General features: G+C 42.8%; 1 protein-coding gene across 1 annotated transcript in view; it reads right to left on the bottom strand.

The window, feature by feature from the left end:
* Window positions 1–25,048, bottom strand: part of SGCD (sarcoglycan, delta (35kDa dystrophin-associated glycoprotein)) — a 70,647-nt gene that overhangs the window by 29,657 nt on the left and 15,942 nt on the right. The window contains 3 exon segments of the mRNA XM_010136424.1: window positions 2,542–2,614; window positions 17,404–17,523; window positions 19,783–19,870. Of these exon segments, the coding sequence (XP_010134726.1) occupies window positions 2,542–2,614; window positions 17,404–17,523; window positions 19,783–19,870 (281 nt within the window).

The raw sequence follows: 25,048 nt of genomic DNA, 5'->3' as shown, positions 1-25,048 counted from the left end.
GAACCTAATGAAAAAGTGGGAGTCAGTACGGTACTGAAAAGAGCAAATGGATAAATCACGGAACTAATTGTAACCATTTGGTCTAGGAAGAGTGATGGAGGTTGGTGCCTGGTGACAGCCTGTGATAGCTGAATGGGCACTTTCCCACCTCAAGAACTTCAGCCTAAGGAGGAAAGAAAGTTTGCACTACTTATTACAGGAAAAGGTCTTTTAGAGTCAAGCCAGCCACTGCGTGCATGTTTACAACACTGCTTTCCTAGCAATGTGTGACAGCTTGGGACCCATGGGCTGCCATCCCATTCAGGCCCATTTTACTGCAGCATCTTTAAATAGGCCAAAAGGACACCTTATGCACGCACTCCGCTATCAAAACAGGAAGGTACCAAAAAATGTCCCCCTAGAGTAAGATTATTTTCTCTATTAACTCTGTACTGCACCCAAAAGGCACCGTTTTACCTAAGAAGCAGCCACTGCTCCAACATTTAGAGGGAGAGATGGATGGTTCCTGGTTTGGGAAGAATAGAGCTCTTGGGAAACCCCGCCTTCTCTACAGAGTGCTACCACTGCGTTTTTTCACCTCAGGGTGGTGGAAAAAACTTATTTTTGCCAAGACATAATTTTCAGAAGCACACAAAGTAATTTAGGACCCTGTGGGACTTTTGTTTCGTGGTAAATCCTATTCAGTTAGTCTCCCTTAAAAAAAAAAGAAAAAGACACCAGATTTTAACAGGATTTTTTTCCCACCCAGTCCAACAATTTAAAAGGAAGTGAGTTATCTAACAGCTCTCTACATAGAACAAGTGAAATAAAAACATGAATTTAAAGCAGATCAAATATACTGAATCAATCCCTTGCACGGATAATGCCATTAATTAATTTAGATTTCATTTAGCTTAATTCTCTTTGGAACAGAAGCATACACAATCAGATTGAGGCCATTTTAATTCACATTTGTCCCCTCTAATATGACATCCTACACTTACCTGGATTAAATTCCCTTCTCACGTTTAGCAAAGTCCCAGGTAACCACAAACTTAGATCTAAATCTCACACCTCTCTTGCACTCCTGAAAATGGGACCTGGTTTTGTAAGGTACTTAGATACTATAGGATATTTTAACCATGATCTTGGTGTTCTGTTTATTTTTTTTTTTCCTGAAAATGTCAGGAACCAAAGACTGTGCCAGAAAGCCTTTGTTACCTGAACCTCACCTAGAAATCCACCCACCCACCGACTGCTGCGCTTCCTGGCTCTGCCTGGAGAAATGGCGGGTACATGTGCTCTGCACCACCACACCCCGTTCTCCGGGGGCTCCTTCCACCACAGCAGACCCTGGAGCTGCCCCAACAGCTGCATGTCAGGCTGAGCAAAGACCCTGTTTCCTCTTTTTTAAAGCAAGTATACCAAGACTGGGAAAACCACAAGGCAGGGTAAAAGCCACTGCTTGGAGATAGAAAACAAGCTTCCAAAACAAAAGGAATCATAGTACCCTGCACTTGTCTGGCATACGATCGCCAGAGTGCAAAATGGGGACAATCAGTGTTCCCAGGCAGAAACTGAAAGATAGAGATGGACCCAAGGGAAGGCAGCCAGGATATTCTTCATCTTCCCAGTGATCCAGCTGGGCCATAACCATCCCTGGTATCAGAGCAGAGAGAGTTAATGAGATGTCCTCTCTCATCTCGGTGCACCCACAGTACATCTGCAGCGCTTATGTGCAACTTCAGCTTTCTGAAGATTGCTTCATCCCCAGCAGTTTCCAGAGAAGGAGAGTTTGCAACCCAAGACCTAAGGACATGATGGCCTCTGGAGATTTTTTTCACGTCTTCTCTTCCTCTCTTTTTCTAAGGAAAGATAATCAGAGCATTGATGACAAAGCCCTACAGCTCTCTTGGTCAGAAGATATGAGGAGATTCAGTCAAGATTTTATTAGGTCACATGATTAGTCTCTTTTCAGAGACTCATCATCCAGAGTAACCTGCAGTGCCACACCTTTCTTTTTTTTAAGGCAGTGAAATGCCCAGCATTACCTTGAGGGCAAAGCTGGTTCTCAAGAGCTGTGCTGGTTATTGCCTCCCGATATATTGCTGTCAGCAAGTGGCATCTGTGTGAGTGTCAGCAGTTACATGCACGTACAGCCAGACCCTGTGTAAGTCAGGGAGGGTTTGCATTTCTGCAAGACAGATAATGCTGGAGAGCATTATCCTTTTGCCTGCTGCTACTCCCTGTGATTCAGCCCGAACTCCAGTACCTCCCTGCACAACAAGGGAAAGATTTCTCTATTTGTTTTCAAATGCTGAGGCCAGGGTATGCAGAGCATGTTACAGAGGAAAACGATGCTCTCATGACCCGTGATTGCCTTCAGCTCATTGTATTATATATAAACATGGCAGATCCCTTCTCTTCCATGGCATCCTCTCGGCGATGCCTTCCAAAGTGAACCCCCAAGCTCTTATGCAAAAGCAGAAAAGATGCCCAGCAGTACGCACAACTCCAGCAAGGTGCCACTGAGTTACCGTTAAACCATATTCCAAAGTTTACCTTAGTTCCTTGAAGGGGTCTGCCCTGACATTGGGAGTTTCTATAGATTTAGGGAACACTGTGCCTTCTGCTCCTGAAATCACAAAACAAAACAGAAGACAAATTGTAAACATTATAAGCTGTTATCAGGGGAGTGATTGTCAAATCATGTCTAGGTGCAATTTAACCCATCGCCTGACCCCATTTCTCTCTTGCACACATCCCTTCTCTCCCCAGGAAAAGCCAGACCTTGATCATCTGAAATTGGTTGCTTTGATTACAACTGGGATTTGCCTGTAAGCTGCCTTTCTGGATGTAAAAGCAGCTGCTTGCACCTTGACTGTGGGAAGTGTTTGCCAAACCAGCCGATGCAGTGAGCTTGGAAAAGATACCCCTTTGGTAACTAGGCATCTAATTCAGCTACATCCCTCATTAACGAACCTGGATGCATGTCATGACATTATTTCTTTTCCTGGGCTCTGAGAGATACCCTAAGGAGAAAACCAAATTTTGTCTCAATCACTGCAAATGCCTCTGTGGTCAGGCTGTACTCCTGCCTGGGGAAAAGGAGGGAGGTGTCCACCTGAGGAAATGCAGCACAAGCAGGCTCTAGTCCCAGCCCAGAACGTGTGGCCCAGAAGTCATTTAACTTTTGCTAAATTCCTCCTTCTCTCAGAGGCGGAGGGGAAGGCAGCACTATCCCCATTTGCTGACTGCTTTTAGATCACGAGCTGTAAACTGCAAGGTAAACAAACAGCTTTCCTAAGTTTCAGGCCAATGCAATCTTCTTCCGTGGCCATCTGCATAGCCCAGGTTGGGTCATTTCACCCAGCCATCACTGCATCCGGGTCATATTTTGTGACCAAGCCATGCTGTGTCTCTCTAGAAAGAAGTGCTCTCCCCATATCATTGTTTTAAGGCATAGGCAGCCTGTGCCATCCTCTGACAAGCCTTTCCACTAATTGTTCAAATTTAAAAATGTGCATCTAATCTGAATTGGTCTCCCTTCAGTTTTCAACGACTAAATCTCGTGTCCTCACATGCCAGCCCCATATGAGCAGATTCTCCGCCTTCTGTAGTTAGTTACTGATGGTGACCCAACCACCCCAATCTTCTCTGATTCTCTGAAAAGTTATGGCTTTCTGAATCATTCATTGTGAAGCAGATTTTCTGGGCTTCTCATTGCTCTTTTCTGAACCCATTCCACTTTCAAAATACTCTGTTGGGACACATGAGTCCCCAAGTGCTGTCACTGATGCTCTATGCTGCAGAAGGTCATGTTCTCACTCCCAGTGAAACCTCCAAATAAAATACAGCTAAGAATGGTACCAACTGCCTCACCACAGCAGTGCTCTAGAATTAACGTTCATGTTCTGTAATATACAGCTGCCTACCGAGTCAGCAAGTATTACCTGTATTCTTAAATTTAGACCCGTGGTTTTGTGTTTGGACTCCTTGTGAACCATTAGCCATTCATTATCTGTAGCCATCACACCAATTTCAGCGCCAGCATGCAAACAGTACCAGTGGCATTTTTTCATTTCCTTAATTTTTTCTTTGATAAAGCTATTGGTGCAACCTACAGATGCTGATGAGACTTTTTACATTTCACATTTTTTGAGAGATTTCTTAACGTGCTATTATAATCATCACCTATGTGCAGTCCCAAAGTCACCACTATAGAATAAAAATGTTTTGAGATGATGCAAAACATGTTAACACAACATCCTTCTGTAAGTGAAAGACACCTGTGGCTTCAATAAGACTACACTTTCTTTGCACTGAAATAAATTCACTAAGCTGTCCCACTGTATTAAAAAAAAAATATCAGAATGAAAATCAGCACTCTAACATTTCTAACCCCCCTCCCCACAACTCCTTTTTAACCTAGAGAAAAACAAAGCAATCTCAAAGATGACAAAAGCAGTCTAAAGTTTGAAGCTTTAAACTTGGGAATTGAAATTGATCCTATGGCACGATACAGGTACTTAGCTCTTAACTTTACTATAAGCCTTCATCGTTACAAATTGTCAAAAGCAGCTGTAACTTGCCAGCCATGAAGGTTATTATTATCAGATCTGTCTTCTCGCAACAGTTTCCAAATGATTTAAGCCTCTGCTTATCCATACAACTGCCTTGGCTATTAGCTTTGCAATGAAACCTAACAAAAGATGCAGCCTGCACATATCTGCATAATAAACCAATGATGTTTTTGAGGGGAGGGAGATGAGAAGTGCAGCTGGAGAGGTGCAGATAGATACTCTCGTACTCTTTCCTCCTGTATTGCTTAAATGGTGACTTTATGCAGGTAATTTTAATTCATTTTCACACACCTTAAATCAGCCACTTCAGTTATGCAAAGCCCAGACTAATGATCTGCCCCTAACCAGAAATGCCTGAGAATAAGGAGAGACTTTAGCACATTTCTAACCACTTGGGGTTTTCCAGACTTTCATTATTTAACTTAAATGTGGGAAGCAACTTTGGAAACAAAGCCAGTGGACTCCAATGCAGTCCTTTCAGGAAGCCTGAAAACAAAAAAAGCCTGCTAGTCCTTTCCTCTATCTCAGTTTTTTCCTTCTTGTTTTACACAATTCTTAAACCCTCTTTTCCTGTTTTCTTTATTCCCAGATGCGTTGAAGAGTCCCTTATGCACTGAGAACAGGCCTCAGATTTCCAAATCCTTCTGTTTCTCTCCTTTGATAGGCATTAAAAGTGAATGCTACCTGCCTTGACAAGGCTTCCTGCCTGGACAGTATCATTCCTTATTATTCTGTTTTAAGAACACAAGATCTCCCAAAGGGCCACCTGTCCCTGTCATGCGTAGGACAACAGCCACCAGGGGATGCTGAGAGACCAGGGCTGAGACATTCTTCCCTTGACTCTGACTGTCAGCAGCTGAGGGACTCCTTTGAGCTGGATGTGTCATCCAGCCACTGGAGAGACGCTGATAAGCCTTCCTCACCTCACCTAATTATCATTTTAAGTGTCCCCATTTCAGTAGCAGGGGGCTCACAGAATAATTAAATACTCTGGAATAGTTCTTCCTTTGGTTTCAACCTGCTGCCTGATGATTTCACTGGATTCTTGTTCTGCCTTCGACTGTGAAAAACAGTAAATATCTATCCTCTTCTTTTTGTGCTACTGGAAATTTTACAGACCTCAAATGCGCCCTCTTCTGCACTGGAGTCTTGGTCTCTGCGCGGGAGATCAGCAGCTCCCACTGAGCCTCCCAGTGGAAACAATTGCCTTGGACAGATACAGCTACACTGGACATGTGTGTCAAAGTCTGGCTCTTGGCCACTATGGAAGTCCCTCGGCTGTGATAGCATCAGTGTTGGATGGTGTTGAAAGTGAAGGCATTAGGCTGGAGGAAGTGACCTCATTTAGTGTTTTTACTAATGGCTTTGGCAAAAAAAGAAGGAAAGTTTGAGGGAAATGTGCTCTTGATACTGAATTGGGCTATTCTGGCTCTTCAGAAGAGAACTAGGATATCACAGACAAACAAATGCTTGACCTCAGGAAGCAGAAGAACAGAAAGAGGGTGAAATTTAAAAATATGAAGTCCAAGGTCATGTGCTTAGAAAGTAGTAAAAATGTATTTTCCATTTTGGATGCTTCCAGGTCGAGAATGTTCCTGGATAAAGGCTGAGTGCTACTCGTGATTCATGGCAGTGGGACAGGGCCAAAGGGAAGGCAAATGTGACATTAAAATGCAAGGCATGAGGCAAGTCTAACAGTAATATGAAAAAACCCACATTATTTTAAGAATCATCAGTGAATCCTTGAACTATTATGTAGCCCCCAGCTCATCCCCGCTGAGGAAAGCGTTCTGAGAGGAAATACTGTCACGACCGCACAAGCAGAAAAAGTCTATCCTACAGAAGAAGACTGGTAGTACTTGGCTTTTTAGCTTAGCAGCACGATGGGTAAGGAAGGATATGAATGCTGTGTATAGATACATTCGGAGGATAAATAACATGAAGGAAAAACAACTACTGGCTCTACGCCAATACTGGCATGCGAGCAAGTGGCAATAAACTGCTCCCAAATATATTTGAGAAGAAAAGTAAGCATTTTCTACCCAAAAGGAGGAGCAGCTTTTCAGTTAGATGGGACAGACTGGCTAACAGATTTGACAAACTCATGATTATAAGACGTGGAGTCTCAACTCCAATAGTTCATGAATTAGCTGCCACAATTTCCCTTCTCAATCAAAGCTACTATGTCCCTCTTCTCCCTTTGCTGAGGATGAAGCAAAAGTAAATTAATTTCATTATTGTACAACACAGCTTCTGCTTCCTGAATTAGCCGCTGTTAAAACATCTGCTATCTACCACAAAAAACGCACGATACAGAATTTCTATTTTTTTTTCTTCTTATGAGACTCTTTGCTGCTGCTAAGGGTAACTTACCTGCAAACATCACAGAGAGGAGAAAAAAATCATATAATTTGTATTTAAACATACTATACTGTACAGCCTAGGCAACAAATTATTTTTTCCTCACAGCACTATATCAGAGTAACTTCTATTAAAAGCCATACCTACCGATTCCCTCTTCTGACACTGTGTAATTTACCACCGATAAATGTTCATAAACAGTTTGACTGAAAAATCCATAAAGCCATTTCAGCTTTATTTTAAGTTCCATTTAATGTCCCTCAAAAATGATTTCATCAATGTGTTTCCATTAGCTACTTCTCTGCCCAATAACTTAATTCCACAGAATCAGTCAGGAACTTATAAAGGATATGACAGTATCTCCCTGCAGTGTATTGAATCACCATAAAGATTCACTTAAAAAGTGGGGTGGGTCTTTTCTTCCCCTTCTAGTGCAAAAGGTGAGGGGGTACAAATGTCAAACACCCCTGTATGTGGTCACTTCATGCAAGATCAAAAATCAAGAGTCTCATGGCAAGGAAACCTGTGATTCAATTTCAGGGTTTGGGGATTTTTGTTTCGTTTCTTTCTCTTCCTTGGTTTGAGACTCAGAAGAAAGACTGCATGAGACCAGGTCGTCCAAATAACAGCTTGTATCTCCTCTAGCATGAGTGGTTTCTTAGAAGAAACTGTCACATGCAGGAGATGATGAACCTGGGCCACCGCATGCGAGTTGCCGGAGCAACATCCAGCTTCTGGACCTCCTCTCATCTCCCTTTTCCCATTCTGCACCTGCCACAGGAGCCTCCAGTGCCACTGGTTGGTTACGTCTTTAGCTCCAGCTCTTGCACAGGAAGACACTGTCCTTTCTTGCCGCAGAGCACGTGCCTGGCACAGCACGCACAATCTGCCCTCTCTGTTTCCAATATGGAAGCAGCAAAAAGAGCGAGTGGGCTGGGCTTTTGGTAATCTTCTTTCTCTACAACATAAATTCAAGACATAGCATAAAACAAGGCAGATTCGTATTCCAGTTCGCACTGAAACAAAGCAGAAGCGTCACGTTCTGTACGTGCATGCTGGTCTGCCGGTCTTCTGGTAAAGAGTGCCTTTTGAAGCATTAGTCCTCTTCACCCAAATGTGGAGTTGGTTGATCAGTCTCATGAGTTTTGTGGGAAAAGACTGACGCTGAGAAAGCAAAGGCTCCACGTTGGTTGGATGCCAGCAACTCCGTAGGGGAGAGAGCAGTTAAAAATGCCCTAAGAAGGGAGCAAATCTCAGCTGGAACGTGCATCTTCTTAACCAGCCGCAAATCCAACCAGAAGAAAGTAGGAGTCAACATCTCAGCTTCCCAAGCTGCCTCTTGCTTTTCCTGCATGCTGCAAAAGCACCCAAGCTGCATGGCACTGTTCTGGCACCTTGCCTGGTGCAAAGGCAAGGGCCATCCCTGCTCCCTCTGGCCAGAACTGGGTTCCAGCCATTGTGGTGAGATACTGATCACATCCCACCCCCTCTGCACAAAACCAGCTCTAGCTCCTACAGCTATCAGCTGGAAGGGAGAGAAGAGCTCAAACGCAATGCAGTGAGAGGTATTTTTAGATTAGTGATTGATGCTCCTGCTGTCATGGGTAGGTGGCAATCAGATGAACAGCACCTGGGGATGAACAGAAGTGAAGGAGAGAAATCAGGTTTCCGCTCAGGTGCAAATGCACCTGGTTAGCTAATCCCCACTTCCCTTTTTCTTTTCTTTCTCATTTCTTTCCCACTCTGTGTATTCTTTGAGTAATAATTCCAGACCCACCCTACAACTTCAGTTGTATCACTGCTTTGCAATTAAATTGGGGTCTCAGAGCCCTGTGATGGCTTAAGAGTAACTTCTCTTTAGCACTGTGCCTTAAAATGTAGTAGTATGCAAGTGAAGGGAGAAGACTTTTTTTCTAGCTGAAGTCAAGAGACAATGTATAGCATGCTGGTGATCTCCATAAACTCCTCTATTCCCACTGTTATTGATCAGGACACATTAAGCAATTTGTTCATGAAAACACTCATCTGACGAGGTTCTCTCCTCTGTAGGTCTCATCAGAGTAATATGTGACAACTCAGAGAGGTGTTTGTGCAAACAGATGCCCAGGAAGTAAATCCAATACAATACAGGTCAAAATGATTTGTGCCTGCTTCTTTTAATTCCTAGCTTTAAAAGCCTTATTCTTAATTTATGTTTCTAAATGGATGAACATAGTAATTGCTGTTGCTCCCCTTGAATCCCATCAAATCTGAAATCAATAAGAGCTCCATTTCAGGGCCCAACAATAATAGCCTGGCTAGGTTAAGCAAGCGCACTGAACAAAATCCATAAAGCTTCATTCATGCTTCTTTCTAGGATACTATGAAAACTGTTCATTCCAAAGGTCTATCTGTCTGCCTACCTTCACTGTCAAAGGGTTGAGGAGTTGTTCTTTTAATGGCAGTCCATGAAATGAATCCATGTGCAGCATCAACACAGGTGTTTTTAATAAAAATGAAATATATTTATTTAGAATCTTTTAGATGTTGGTCTTGGCACTGTATGTACATGGAAGTGAGTCAACCCTTAGGCACTGGGTTGTGGTTGCGTTAGGCCAGATGGGAACTCCTTGTGACTCCAGCACCATCAGCTCTGCTGGGTGGAGGAGAAGCAGTTTTCTGACTCATAGTGCCACAAAATAAATGAAGCCTGGTTTTAAGCTAGAAAACTTGCAAACAATAAGATGCTTATTGTTGCAGCTTAAACCAGTGAGCTCTAAGATGAGCACGTGGGTCATCAGTGGTGTGTGTGTCTGCAGACACACGTTGATCTTCAACTGCCCAGCTTCAGTGGTTGAACATCTGAGAAATATAAAGGGAGTAACAGAAAAGAACAGAAGGGCTTGCATCCAAGCTGAGAAAAGATATACGAAGAAATGTTGCTACAACTTATGCTGACGTCTAGATATTTCCTTCTTGACTAGTTTTGAGGTGTTTCAACACTTTTTCTGCAGCTCAACAGTAGCAATGTCATCACTGAATTCCTTTGAAGCTCTTCTTGGCATGCTTGTGCAAAATTGCAAAGGAACTCAGGAGAGCACCTGAAGTAGGAATACCCAGTGGAAATTTATCAAGGAGAATATTATGTGAGCTTCAAACAGATCAGGTTGTGAAGGCTGGGGAAGACACTTAGGAAATAAAATATAAATCTGCCACACTTTCAAACTTGATTTCAGTGTTTGGTAAGTGTACAGTATGTTTCTTTCATAATCTTTGAGACATTTAATCAATACTAATCTGATGGTGGATGATTCTTCTTTTTTCTTAAAGAGGATTAATGTAACACAATCCGAACACAGACTTCAGCCTGGACTCAAGGCCTGTACACTACATAAACGCCCTCCTTTTTGCCTGGAATGTACTTCGAAGTAAAAGCAAACACAAAGAAAACTCAGTATACACTGAGGATGCCAATACACATTGTTCTCTCCCACAAGAGACAAGTTTACACTGCGGACGTGTGGATTTTGAAAAAGGAGGGAATTTGACAATAAAGGGAAGGGACAGCAGCGGTTATGTCCACTGCCCTCAAGGCAGCAAAGCAACCGGAAGTACTCATTCCAGAATCGTATGTTTGTCCAAGATCTGGTCATTTTAATGTCTTCCTTTATACAACGAGAAACAAACTTCATTCGGAAGAAAGCATCCAGAAATCCCATCCCAGCCTCTGGGGAAAAAAACCGCACCCAATTCAACGAAATAAATTTTTTCTATGTAACTTTTTAATTCACCCCTGCTGATCACAATTAAATCACTTTTTCACACCTGCCTTTTTTACATTGATATGGCAATAGCACAATTCCTAAGTGAGAGCAAAAAAGAATTTTCTCGTGGATTTAATCACTGATAGGAAACGTTTTTCCTCGCTGCTCCTTAATTTTGCTAAAAGCATGTTTTCCCAGCACCATAACTCTGCAATGAATGCAAAGAAATTCAATAAACTCCGTTGCCATGGCTGAATGTTACAGACAGTGGAGGCTGTTTCCAGTCTTGCTCGTGCCAGTGCTAAAACCAGGCATCTTCATTTGTCAGGCTGTTTCTCTACTTTCCTCAGTTTACTCCCTGTCCCTGTTCCGCAGGACCAATGACTACAGGACAGCTTGGCAGTTGCTCTGGGACTGCATCAGAACTACTGCTTGATGACCGATAGGGAGTGCCTAGCTGTCTCCTAAAGCAGTCACACATCTTCAGCAAAGGTCAAACGCCTGCCCACGCCTTGGGAGCAGCGCGGTTGTGGCACGCTCCTTGCTCTCGCCAAGAGCACAGAAGGGAGCTCTCAAGCAACTGCTACCTCCAGGTGCCTCTGAAGCAGCCTGAGCAAGCAGGAGCTCATTTGCAGCTGGGTGAACTGGGAAAGACCTCTGACCCCAGACTGATGGTACAGTGTTTTCTTCCAGAAGCACAGCGAGGCGTGCCCCAGCAAGGCACCACGGCTGCGCTTCGGCAGCACCGAGACCCCTTGGAGTTAGAGGTAACTCCTCTCTGCTGTCTTTGTAAAGGAAAAGCATCATAGTAGGAAAATGTTTCAATTTGCTAAATAATGACTCCTGTAGCACCATTTCTCCTTTGAAAAAGCCACTTACAGACCTGTAGTAAGGACACATATTTCAGGAAAAGGTACAAAAGCCACAATGCAAAGATTCAAGCTTGACGTTTATCCTCAGGCACAAAGTAGCAGCAGACTCAATGGCGAGGCCAGAAAGCTCCGTTAGCTCTCTGGATGAGGCCTGATTTCAACACTTGGCTACAAAAGTTGTTCTCCTCTGCCACAAACAAATCAGCAAAGTGCCGTTTTGAAATCATAATGCCTGTAAAGGGCAACTGTGCATGTCCTGACCCATAAATAATCACTTCTGAAGAAGGGCACATGCAGAAAATGGGTGGTAATTCCTGAAAGTTGTTACATTTCTGTCTTACACCACCCTCTGCAATGACTGGTACCAGTCGAATAGCTTTGTGGATGAAATATAACTCCTCTTGCACTCATTAAAGTTACTCTACTGTAAATACTGCAGCAAACACAGGCTAGAAAGGACATGCCAAGAATCTACTAAAATTGCAGTATCGAGGAAATGTGAGCAGAGTCCTTTAACCAGGCTGGTGCTGCAGCCACAGTTCTGCTGGCATCATCCCAGATCAAGCTAGTACATGGTTCCCTGAAAATCTTTGTAGATGGGAAGCTTTAGAGACAGCTGGGCTGGCTTGCAAAGACATATTAGTTCACCACACTCATGTTAAATTGTGTTCTCCTCGTGTCCAAAGTAAAGGACACTGCAAATGTGTTTTTAACCCTTCCACGGGTAACGAAGCCCAGCACTCTCTAACTGCAAATACAGAACCGGTTACTTCCTCTGTCCCCAACAACAGAAAACCTCAACCCAAACCCTACCATTCAGAAGAGCTTTCCACATGACTATCATGCAGTGAGCTCATTGACTATAAGCTTGGACTATATTGCTTTTATTGCTGGTGTTCCTACACTAGAAACTCTGAAGTCCTTAATATACATCTTATAAATAAAATGCTGGACACGTGCGTTGGGAATTAATTACTCCAAACTTTTTAATGAATTTGCAATAACATTTCAACAGCTGACTCCTCTTTTCAGGTGCATTCCCAGGCATCTGGAGAGAAACTAGAATAAAAAATACTCCCAGACTAACATTCCTGAAAGTCTAACCCATGGCCAGCATTTGCACGCGCCACACGGTTCACTGCCTGGAGGGAATGTGCTACAGCGGGTAAAAGCTGCAAGGTAGAAACAGAGCTACTGGCTAATTATTTGAAGGGCATGCAAGGGGTTGCCAACATCAAAGGTGTGTTTTAGCCAGCCATGGTGCAGGGGAGGACTGCAGTATGCTGGGAGTTGAAGGCATGCTACCCTACTCTAAATACTATTTTAGTATTTAGCTATTTTAGTTCGGGTTTGCCACAGGGAAAGGCTTTAGCCAAACTGTTACCGTGAGGCTGCATCAGAAGAAAAGCCTATGCTATGGCAGTATAAATGCCTAGGCGAGAGACACGTCTTCCAGGGACCCAGAGTGGAGCAATCGCTGTATTCTACTACAGAAAAGGGACCTTGAGGTTTTATGATCACTCCCATCCTTATTGCAAAGCAAAATGGTAATTGTAAGAGTAGCTCAAAAGCGTGGTTGATTTCTAACGGGACAGCATCCAGCAATCCTTCCTCCCACCCCAACCTTCCCCCACCCCTCAAAAACCAGGGACTTTTGCAGTAAGCTGCAGGAACGTGCCTTTTGCATTTTTATCTCAGCTCACCGCAATACATGTGGATTCCCATCAATATTTAGTCTTAAAAAAAATTGGTTAAATCCATCATAAATATTAAACACCAGAGTATACTGGCAAGTTTCCCTGAAAACAAACTTCAAAACATAATCTTCAAAAAAGATGTCAAGGCCCTTGGGAGAACTGACACTGGCACATCATCAGATGTCGTCTTATAAGGCTAAATTAAGCATCTGACCAGAGTTTAATTTCTGTAAAAGCTCATGCTAATTTAAATTGCTTTAGATTTAATTAAAAATGCTTTTCTATAGAGATAATAATGTAACTCTGTTAATTAGTATCAAGTGGCATCTAGAGGGCATATTTAAAAACTAATCTGGAGAATAAATAGAGCTAATTAACAGTCAGAATAATGCTTTATGATTGTCTTTTGTTTATAAATACTATAACGTTCAAGATGCTATTAGATGAATTTGGTAATTAATATATATCAAAGTTATTTTTTAATGCTCTTTTAACTAAAGAGTACTTCTTACACACCATTTTTAGACATTCTGAACAAGTTTCAAGTCTGGAGGAAGGGGGGAGGGGGGAAGGAGAACCGCTGTATGACGTACCACATGCGAATTCAATTAGGACCAGCTCATTCATCTCCCATAACACAGTCCGTGTGTGTTTATGAGCCCCCGGGGACCAGCCAGTGAGGCACTAGCTCGCGTCTACGTGCTGTTTGCCAAAGCGCACAGCTGACCGTGGCAACGGCTGCGCAGGGGAGGTTTGCACTTCACCCCATGCACAACCCCAGAGGCAGCAGCACGGTGCTGTTTAACAGGAAGAGAAGTGGTAGATTTTGCCTTCAAAATCTAAGCCTTGCAAAACCAGAGCTGCTATTGTGAGGAATGAGAATGGCTTCGAGGTTTGTTGTAGCATCTTTTAAAGCACCATGAGGTGCTCAAATACTACAGGAATGAAGCCCGTGAAAGAAAGGAGCGCTAATAGTGAGCATGTGCTGCCATCCGTTCCCACCACGAAAGCAGAGGAGATGGCTGGGCAGCTGCAGGCACTGGCAGATGAGCTTGGAAGAAAAAGGGCAGATCACATTTGGTATAAGACTCAATTTCTACATGACTTTTTGCAGGCAAACACGAGCTCCTTCTGAGTCATCTGGATCAATGCAGCCGCTGAGCTCCAGGCTGGCTCTGAGTATGGCAGAAGGAACTGCTGCCTGCATCTGTAAAAGGCCGTGTAGATGTTACCAGAGCTGACCATGGCCAAAGGGCGCAGAGGGCTGCCCTTGTACTCAAGCGGAAGTTCCTGTTATCCCCCAATCTCTCTGATGATGACAGGTTTGCACTAAATGCACTGGATGACTGGATGCACTAAATCAAATAAAATCATTGAAGTACTCTAAATTACATCATGTATGAAAAGCAGAGGGGACCAGTTCTGTCTTTCTGTGTCCTTTAATGGTTACAAACAAGAGATAAGTCCCCAAAATACAATTAAAATAAAAAGCACTTTTATTTGGTAATATGCACTACCCATCCTGTGCAATTTTTGAAGAACCATCAAATGCAGCACGTGTTCTCCTTATACTTGTTTTTTATCCATAATTGTGTGTATTCCTCCCTTTTTTAATGTCTTGCTAATGTTGAAAAATCCTTTAGTTACCCAGAGCAGAGACCATTTCAAAAAAATGAAAGCACCTCTTTTCTCATGACAAGGCTTCAACGTTACTTTGTAGAACAAACTTTCAGAATCAACTTTGAAGAGCATACAAAGAAAAGAAGTAATTATCATCAACAAGATTAAAAGCTAGCCACAAGCCAAATAACCGCTGCTCTAACCTCTGTGAGATGACTTTCATGCCAGATTGCAGACATACACTTCCTTCTATAACACGTACATGTTCATCAATAACAAGTCGAGATTATTTACATAGCGTAGTTAGGTGTCAGCAGACGCATACCAACAGCACCTGAGATCCCAAACACCAGAAAAATGATCAAAGGAATTTGTCTGTATACTACAAGTTGGACTAGCCTCAAGTGCAGACAAAAACACTGGAAGAAATATGAACATATGGTGTAACACTGCCCAGCATGGCAAACAGCCATGGCAAACACTTTCGGAGATAAAATTAGATTGGGGATGCAAAGCTGGAGGAAACCAAAGCCAGGCATGAACTCCGAAAACTTTTCAGCTCAAGGTCACTGAAGTACTTGTCATGTAACATCACCAGTGGTACCCTTCTGCCTTTTCTGATAGATTTGCGTAAGCCAAATAAACTCTGAGAAACACTCAGCAGCAGATAAAAAGGAAAGCACACTTCAGTGGTTAGCAGTCTTTTTGATGCTGTTTATTCTGGAGAATAAAACAAGGTAGAAACTCAAAATAACTTGAAACTAATTGCTGTCTTCTCCAAAGAAGAAAACAACCAAAAAGCAGTATTTTTGTAAGTACATAATCTGAAAAGGAGTACACGCAACTTGTAAGAAAAAGTTTCTGTATGTTTTTAAGAACCTATGATGTAAATCTCTCTAATTTTAAGGTCTCCAAGAGAACAGTTAAAAACTGTGGCTTCCTGACTTCATCCACCCTGCACAAAGACTGCAGAATTAACGAGCTCTGACGGGTGCCATGTGAAGGGAGATTGGTGGTTGAACATGGATTGTGAGAAATGTTTCCCAGCTCTGTAACACTGCAGACTTTTGAATGGTCCTTTTCAAAGTTTTAAGCTAAAAAAGATACTGCTAATTTTGTGAAGTCCTACAGAACTCCCCTAACTTCGTATAGCCGGTGACTGAACTAGCCCAGTATGTAACAGTGACCTGCAAAGAGCTACACCTGGCCTGTGTATGAAGAGGAACTGTCTAGAATAGCATGACATCAGGTAACGAAAGATACTAAGGGTTGGATACAAAGCCCCATTCATGATGGTTAGACTCTGAGGTGCTCTTTTTAAGCACCCTTTACATTACACATATAATATGTACTTATAATATGCTACATAATATGTAGAAATAATAATAATACTAAAAATTACTATATATCATGCTAAGCTCGTCATTGATCTCTGCTTTTAGGAGCTTACCAGAGAAGTAAGGAACAATTTGGAGCGAACCGATGCATCCAAACCAAGCCATTAGAAAACAGGTACCACTGCATCCACAGAGACCAGTGGCAGTGATGCGACTGACTGCTAGCAATACTGAGCTACCCAGTCCGTCCTACACGAAAACATTCACGAGCAAATCTGAGACTAACCAAAGAGCATAGATGGAACTGCAGAGCAAGAGAATCCAAAATCCTACGAGGCAATTTCATATAACTGTCAAATCGACTTTATGATTTTACAATGACCATAATTATTTCTTTTCTGTTTAAAAAAAAAAGTTATCCAACCAAACAATAAACACTCCCCCCCTTCCCCAAACCCAAAGTGTATCCTCGTTTTATTAGGAAGATGTAAACGTAAAGCCTAGCAGTCATGATAGCTAGGGAGGCAGATACTGCACAGGCAAAAGGAGAGCTCAAGCTGCCCTGTCTGTCTTGAAAGGTGGCATCGGCCTCTCCCTCCCTTGCACAGGACACTTAAACCCACCCACAACATCACTGGAAATGGCTCAGAGAGGCACAGTGAGCTCATGCATGTGGCTATGGAAAGATACCTAACATAAACGCCACCAAACTCTTCAGAGAATTAATGTATGGTCCTAATTTCACGTTAACTTTTTCACTGCAAGTCTCCTTCTTGGTGTTTGCTTCAGAATGAAGGAGGAGCTGGTGGAAACAATGGGATCAAACCCACGAAGCCTGAGTTTTCTCTGTGCACAGCAACTGCATCCACAGAAGCATCCTTAAAGCGAGCCCTCCCTGTCCTTCATCCCAGACACGAGAACATCTTTGTTCGGTTTCCAAAGCTGGTTTTAAAGCCACGCCACTGAGCCAGACAAACCACTTCCAGGGGAGTTTCTTCTGGAGGGGAAATAGCATATTGTGCCACTTAAGAATTCCCTCAGACAGAAACTCCTGGCCACTGCGCGCTTGGGGAAGATTGAAAGCAATAAAGACAGTGAAAGGATTTGTCTCCCAAAGAAACTTTCCTCAAGCAGGAAGGAAAGTCAGGCAACACTTTTACAAAATTTGAAGAGGCGCATATTAAAACAGTGATTTAGTGACAATCTTTTACCTAAAACTCTCAATCTCTCTGCTCCAACCACCACTTCGTTGTCATCTGCAGAAAACAGCAATTTTCCAGAGAGGGTTTTCACCTCAAATTTTTGGCTGTGTGCTTCCACTGCTAGGGGACCTAGAAGGAAGAAGAGATTTAGCACAACTTTTGAGTGAAAAGTATAAGAAAATCTCATAGAGGCTTCGCACACTTGATAAACCCATCTGCTGAGATCATCCTAATAGCTCTGCAGATACAACCTGCATCTGACATACCGAACAGGGAGGTCTGTGCTTTTCAGAGGGTGCACTCTTGTTAGAAACAAGTATGTTCAAATAACAACCCCTCTATTTCTTCCTATGTTTTTGCTAATGATTAGGTATGTCATAAAATGACCGTTAAGCTTGGTATAGCTGGGCAATTTTTACAAAAAGACAGACCCACATGTGAAGTAGCGATGAATGGACCCAGCCATGCTTTGAGAGTACTGGTGCAGCTGTGAGAGGCATCAAGAGTTCCTGAGTCCATTTTGCTTGGACTGATGCTGTGGTGTAAAAGACTCTTGTTTTTTCTGCCCGTTAAATGTACCTGGATTAAAATTGTATCAGTGTCATGTACAGTCCAATTAAAAAAAAAAAAAACAAATGCAATCATACGAGCAAATGTTTTCTTTTAGACCGTTTCAACCATCTGCAGGCCAAGACAACGGCAGAGCCTCCCATGCTTCAGAAAGATTTTAGATGAGTAAAACTTTCCTTTGTAGCTCTTATTTCAATTCTGCTGCTTCTCCTGCAGGCTGCTGGGCACCGAAGTGCCAGAAAGCCTCTGGCAATGTGTTTTGTTGAGGAGCCTGATGAACATCAGCTGTCTGAATAGCAATTCTGTCCAGGTTTGTGGCTCAAAAGCTACAAACAGCATGCTCCTCAGTTACCGACTAGGCTAAACTTCGGACAAATCACCATCTCTCATTCCTGCACAACTCAGCCCAAGCCACAGCCTCCCATGATACTGCATGAGGCTGATCGGACCTTGCATTAAATCTGGCCATCTTCACGACCAGTTTTGTTTTTCAAAAGACAAGAGCGAGAAGACCTGAAAGCCAGTATTTTCTCATAGGCAGTTTCTAACTGCACCCACACCCACATCTGCCTGCACAGGTCATCCCTCTTGGCATCAGGGCACATGAAGAATTGCATGCATGGTTCACACTCCAGAAAAGTGAGGCTATGCCGAGATCCCTGGAAATACTTAAAAATCTTGCTGCCATTCTAAGAAAAAACAGTATTTTCGAGCTCTAAGTTTGATTTGTATCTTGCTAATTAACTGCTTCCCTACTCATCACTGCAGCACGCGCTACGCGGGATGTCTTCACTCCGCTCTGAAACCAAAGCCGCTGCCAAACGCAGAAACGAGCTCAGTAACCTGAATATCACATCAGGAGATGTCACTGACTGCACCCTCCCAGGTACTTGTGACATGGAGGTGCTCAAGTGAACCAAATACCCTCTTGAAAACATATGGAGAAACAAAAAACTAAACACGCTCATTCTGAATGTGAGAATCAGGGAGCTTGGGGTTGATTTAATTTCTTTCCTCCAGGCAATTTTCATGCGTGCTGCTTAAATCATTGCTTATTGAAGCTGCATATTTAATTATTTAATACTGTGACTAGAGGCCAAAATGTTACATAAGCAAACCAAACAACCCAGTCTCACGCAGAAACAACATGTTTATGGATTACTGGCTCTGCCACACAGCAGTACTTCTCCCAGTCCCTAGATAAATCTCAGTACATAAAGATCTACTCTATATCATATATGTATATATAATATATTACCATATATACTGTACTAGGCTCTTTCAACCCAAATTACACATGCATTCATTCAAAGGCTGCTGTGTGCTGGGGACTTCTGAAACACCCATTTCCCCATCAAACACACTCACGCTTGGGAGCAGGAGAGCGTTCTTCAGCAGCAGAAAGGCACAGAATGCTCCAGACTGCAAAGTGTCCCAACCCCACCACAGTTATTCCCAAGATCTCAGGCAAGTTAAAAGTGTCTCAGGAAAAGCTTGTGCCTGTTACAACAGAAATGTCAGCCTGCATATGTTCTTCTTGATCCTGAAGTTGTACAACTAACCTTTCTGTCTCTGGATTTGCTTTCAAATGAAAACGATGGTCTGCTTCGTTATCAGAACGCACCAGCCAGCTGCCTCTCCAGCACGGCTTTCATGTCTCTAGCTTTGTTTCTACAAAGTGGAGCAAAGTTTTCATTTGTACTTCACAAGACACCTGGGCCCCCCTCCTGTGTGCTGTCTAAAGTCAACGCAGCATCCCACAACACACCCGCTTTCATCCCTTCTTAATTCTTCCATGTATCCTTTCCCCCTCCTTACCTGTTACAAGGCGAGTAAGGACTTTAGTCTTCTCATTGAGGATGTTCACTGTTACATTTCTGGCAGACTGGAAGTACAGTGGATTGCCCTGGAACGAGACCACGAGAGCAAGCACGTGAGACAGGGATGGCTGCCTGAGACCAGCCTGCTTGAGACACCTGGGGCTTTGCCTAACGCTGCTGGGCTGCTAATGGCCCCCAGGTTGGGCGTGTGGTTGAGGTGCAGGTTACCCTGCATTAATTTTTATTGTCCAGGATAAAACCATAGCCCAGACCTCTGTTTGGCCCAGGTAATGTCGCAGAGACCAGCCTTGTTCTAGGGATGGTTAGCTTTATTGCCAGGATGAGCCAACCAACCTGTTATTTCGAATGTACAGGTGATAAGGGACCTGACCTAGGCTTGCAGAAGGCCATGGTGTTTTGGGAGCGTGGCTGACTGCAGCAGCACATTTCAGAGTCAAATCAGCAGTAGTACACACAGCTTCAGATGACTCCAATGGGTGACTGTGTCTGCCTACCACAGGGCTATGGTGAGTGAGCCATTCCTAAGGGCTATGAACGAGAAAAGCCTTATTAACCTGTAGAAAGTGCCTTTGATCTCAAAGCCCTTAAGAACCATCCTGCATGTACCACCATCACATCCCAGACTGAGATGCCAGCTTGGGACCAGACTCATCCCAGCAGGTTTGGAGATACACAAGACATGTCTTGCCCACTCCCCACTTGACCACACAGATTTCTACCCATTTTTCATTTTTATGCTTTAAATGTACCTCTGAGAGAAGAGCTAGAGCAGCTGTTAACACACAGGAGCCACACAGCTACCTGGCAGCATCCACCTCAGGTATTTCTCCCACAGAGCAAAGCTGAAGAAAACCCACAGAGAAAACCATCTGGCTGCTTCTGTGTACAACTGCGTTCAAGACACCTGGGAGCTTGTGTTTTCTCCAGGCAGCTCCAGTCCACACAGCTGGTTTCTCAGGGGCTATTAGCCACCTACGGCACTGGCACAGGGTGACCCCAACTTAAATCAGCCAAAAATCTAATGTGCGAGGTGGAAATTCACTACTGGTATCTCTTTGCAGCGTCTAAAGCAGAGAGCTGATTAAATTAATCAACTGGCTAAGCCATAGGATGGGTAGAGGGGATAAATTAGAAAGAAAATCAGCAAGGACTTGAAAATTTTAGGTCCATGTGCTTCTTCCACCAAAATCTTTTTCCCGTGTTTCAAAATCTTTCCGTTAGAAATGATCAGGGTGGGGATAGAGGATCATGCAGGTCAGATATGTTCTCCTTGCCTCCTGAATTTATAAGGAACATAACCAATATTTGCACAGATGCCATTTTTCTGGATCACGGCAGGAGGACTGTCTGCTTATAAACCATAGCAGGAACAGAGGAATTCATTCACTGGAGTCCCGTGACGTACTGGAGCTTCACGGAACACTTCCAGTGATTGGTAAATGATTCCCAGCAGTGCCTGCAGAAAACAAACCTCAAAAAACTGAAACAAAACCAGCCCCACATGTGACCAAATATTCACAATAATTACATTTGTTACATTAACTGTTTGTACTGTGTGTAGCCATGGGATCAGACCTTCAGCAAAAAAAAAAAAAAAGAGAAAAAAAAGGCAGAAATGGGATTTATTTCATCAGTTATAACCAGACCATTATAGCTACATTCAGACTGTTGACAACTAAATTAAACTAATAAAAAGAAAAAATTCCACTTAATCATTTCCAGACCTGGGACAAGTTTCAGAAGCTCCTGGTGTCTATGTCTCCTTATACACTAAATGGGGACAAATCATCCTTATATACCTCTGTGATGTGTTTGCTTAAGTAATATAGAACATGAAACTGAAATATGGTTAATAAGTTAGAACTAAGGAGCAGTGGCAATAACTGGTAATGATTTTATTAATTGTTATTTGTGATCTTCTAGAACCTAGAAATTAAAGTTAATTCCTATTTTATGTTGAACAGCACAGAAGAATAAAAAAGATGGTTTCACTTGAATACCCACTTGATCTTCTACTAATTCTCCACAGCCCTGAGCAGGGACCTAATCTGCACGCCCTCAGTGACAGCAGTTTACTGCTACATTTTCATCTTACGATGAAAGATACTCTCTTACAGATGAAGGATATTTTTAAAGGCAGAAAGCTACAATCTGCATAATCTGTAGTCACAGGCGAGACTAAACCCACGCCCTATGAAGCACAGGCAGGTCACATTTTTGACTTGCATTATTCGAATTTTGTTTAGAGAGTTACGCAAGAGGCTAGAGTGTACTGAAAAGGCCAGGAAACCTTCCAGTCCAAATTCAGGGAGGAAAAATCCTGCACTCCCCTTGGCTTTGAAACTCTGTTACTGATCTGATTAACAGGAGACTGCACTACAGAAATACTACAAGATAAGCCAAGTGGTTAACATAAAGAGTCACAGAAAAAGTTGCTCCGAAGAAGTCTGACAATATAAGCTAAGAGCTGGTATCCGCCTACGAAAGACTTAAAATACATAATCAGAATTTGAAATGCTTACCCCAGCAGAGTCATCTCATTCACTGATTCAGAGCTCAGACCCATGCCGCCTTCAAAAAACTAAAATTTCCCTAATGGAAGAGTTATGTTTTTATTGGTCTGCAGGTAAAGAATATTTCAAGCACTTAATGCAATGCCCGCTCTCATTTCCATAATTCTTCTTCCATTAAGAAATGAAAAAGAGTTGAAAAAATTACTCCCTTTTGTTGAAAATTCTGCAGATTTTCTGTCCATCACCTTCTGTTTACAAAGGTAACAACATTGCCATCTTTTACACACTGAACATTTAAAAAATATTTCCTCTGTTGCAAGCTTAGTGATGATGTCAGCTTCCTTCCATCCCAGAGAAAAAAAATAATTAAAGCATTAAAAAATTCTTAGATAAAATTATAACTGAAAAGACAAAACTTTTCACTTCTCTTACACTTTCACATTATCGTGACACAAAATTAAGTATTCTGATGCACATGAACAAGTGGAAATCTAAATCAATACGGCATCATCACCCCAAAATAATTATGTAGTGAAGCAATATTCTCATAAACTGTCATAACACTTGACAGAGTTAGAATATCAACATGCAATAAATAAGCACATCTGACTCTAATTGTAACACTGTGAGTGTGAGGCACAAACATTTCTGAAGTATGATAAGCAACAATCCAGTTCCAGATCTTCAGAAATAAATTATATTAAAGAAGTAAATACATTTTACTCTTGGGATTGATGCAAAGAAAATGGAAGTGAATGGAAAACTGGATTAAGTATTCTGTTGGGTTCAGCAAATCAGGGAAAATAATCTTTTTGTCTACCTGTTTCCTGCCCAAAAGGTTCAACCCAATTCTTCAGAAAAGTACATTTGAGATAAAATACATCTGATACCGTCGATCGCAAAATAACCCGACGTATTTCTGTGCCTGCATGCTCTCAGATGTACGGAGAAATCTCTTTCCCCGCCATTTGTTCTCTTCCTCTCATCACAAACCCAACGAGGTTCCCCACACCTCTCTTCGCACAAGCCGAGGCTGCTCCCAGCCCACATGCTGCCACTGCCTTGATCTTAATGCCCAGACTCGGCTGTTAAGATTTTAACCTATTTACAACGACCCTCTACAAGAACCTGTGTGGTGTGAGCAGAGTCCCAGCTCGCGCTTCTCTTTGCCACCCCATTGCTCTGCACTGAACTCCAGCCTTTGACTGAGCTTCCTATGCAACGCTGCAAATTAAACCACCTCCTTTCAGACACTGCTTTACATTACTGTTTTTTTCCAGTGGTTCCTTTGATCACGTGGCTGGAGAAACTGAGGTAAAGACCTTGATGGGTGTAGGATGCATTTTTGCCCCTTCTGCACATTTTCCTATTTGCTCTGTATTTATTTATTTTCCTTGCAGGACACAACGGAGGATCCCACCCTGCTCTCGGCTGCAGCTCCATTTCTGGAGGGAGGTGAGGCTGGATCTCTTAAGGACTCTTTGGGCTGGTTATCTGCTTCCAGACCACCACGAATCTACTATTCAACTCTGCAGGAAATCCTGCACAGTAAATACATTATTCTGTCTCTCACCGCAGCCCCTCATAAGCAGACCCAATGGCTTAACAATAACACAAATGTTTTTAGACACACGGAAGCAGTTGCCACAGCTACTCTATATTAAAACGTTGGACACATGCTGCAGAATAAAGATTGTGGCGAGTGGAAATATGTCAAAACAGTATAGTTTGTTTCCTCGGTAAGCAGTGAGGTAGCCAGTAAAACGCAGAAGACTTTGCAAAAGATACTGACTGATTTGTTTGCTAGGTTAAACACATGGCAAAACAAGCCCTAACGGCTCACTAGCTGTCTGTCTTTGGCTCCCTTTGGAAGAGATGCTAAAAACTCCTAGATCAGAGACTAAAACAGAAAAAGCGCTTTGACTGACAACCTTTATTTGCAGCTGAAGCAATCCAAACCAGTGCTGTCTTTAAGGAACTTTAATACTTTAACAGATGTCCTTTGACTGTTTCAAGGAATTATTAAAACTATTTGCAAAACCATTTAAATTTTAAAAGGCAATTTTAAAATAATGCATCACGGTCAGCATGTTTGTAACGTGAATGGTCAAAAGGAGCAGCTTTGATTTGATCCCGTGATTCCTGTGGGAATACTTCAACAGTTGATTCCTGAGGAATGCATTGTAATTCAACGATTTCACAGGGTAAGTGCGACTGAAGCTTGTGGAAATAATGGAAATGGTGAATTTCCTGCAGGCTTGATTAAGTAATGGGAAAAATCAGAATATTAAAACATAATCCAGGTTGGCAAGGAGCAGTCTATGAAGAAGCTGCTCACAGCACCATTTTCCTGCTCAGTGGTACCTCTCACCGACATTACAGAAAGCAAATACTACTCTGGTATGGACTGTCAGAGGGCAAAAGCTCGTTTTCTGTAAAGCAAGCAGCCAGCCCCCTACGAGAGCAAAGGCTCCCCGTCACCGAGCCTACAGCCACTAGCAGCACACTCACTCGCCTGCACCCTTGAGTGCTGTTCTGAGGAGATGCTGATAGAGGGGAAGTATTCACGTGGGTTATAACAATTGTGCCTCACCTAAAAAATCCACTGCGCAGGCTTGAAGGGTGTACTCATGTTTGCAAAGCCCTGTAGCGACAGGCGAGGGACAAAACAGCAGGTGAAAAGGTGCACTGGAAGCCGCAGACCCAACCCTGCATGAGACCTTCCGCTGT

The sequence above is a fragment of the Buceros rhinoceros genome, unplaced genomic scaffold, assembly GCF_000710305.1.
Source record: "Buceros rhinoceros silvestris isolate BGI_N320 unplaced genomic scaffold, ASM71030v1 scaffold18075, whole genome shotgun sequence".
Taxonomy (NCBI): Eukaryota; Metazoa; Chordata; class Aves; order Bucerotiformes; family Bucerotidae; genus Buceros; species Buceros rhinoceros.
This window is presented reverse-complemented; position numbering and strand designations above follow the sequence as displayed.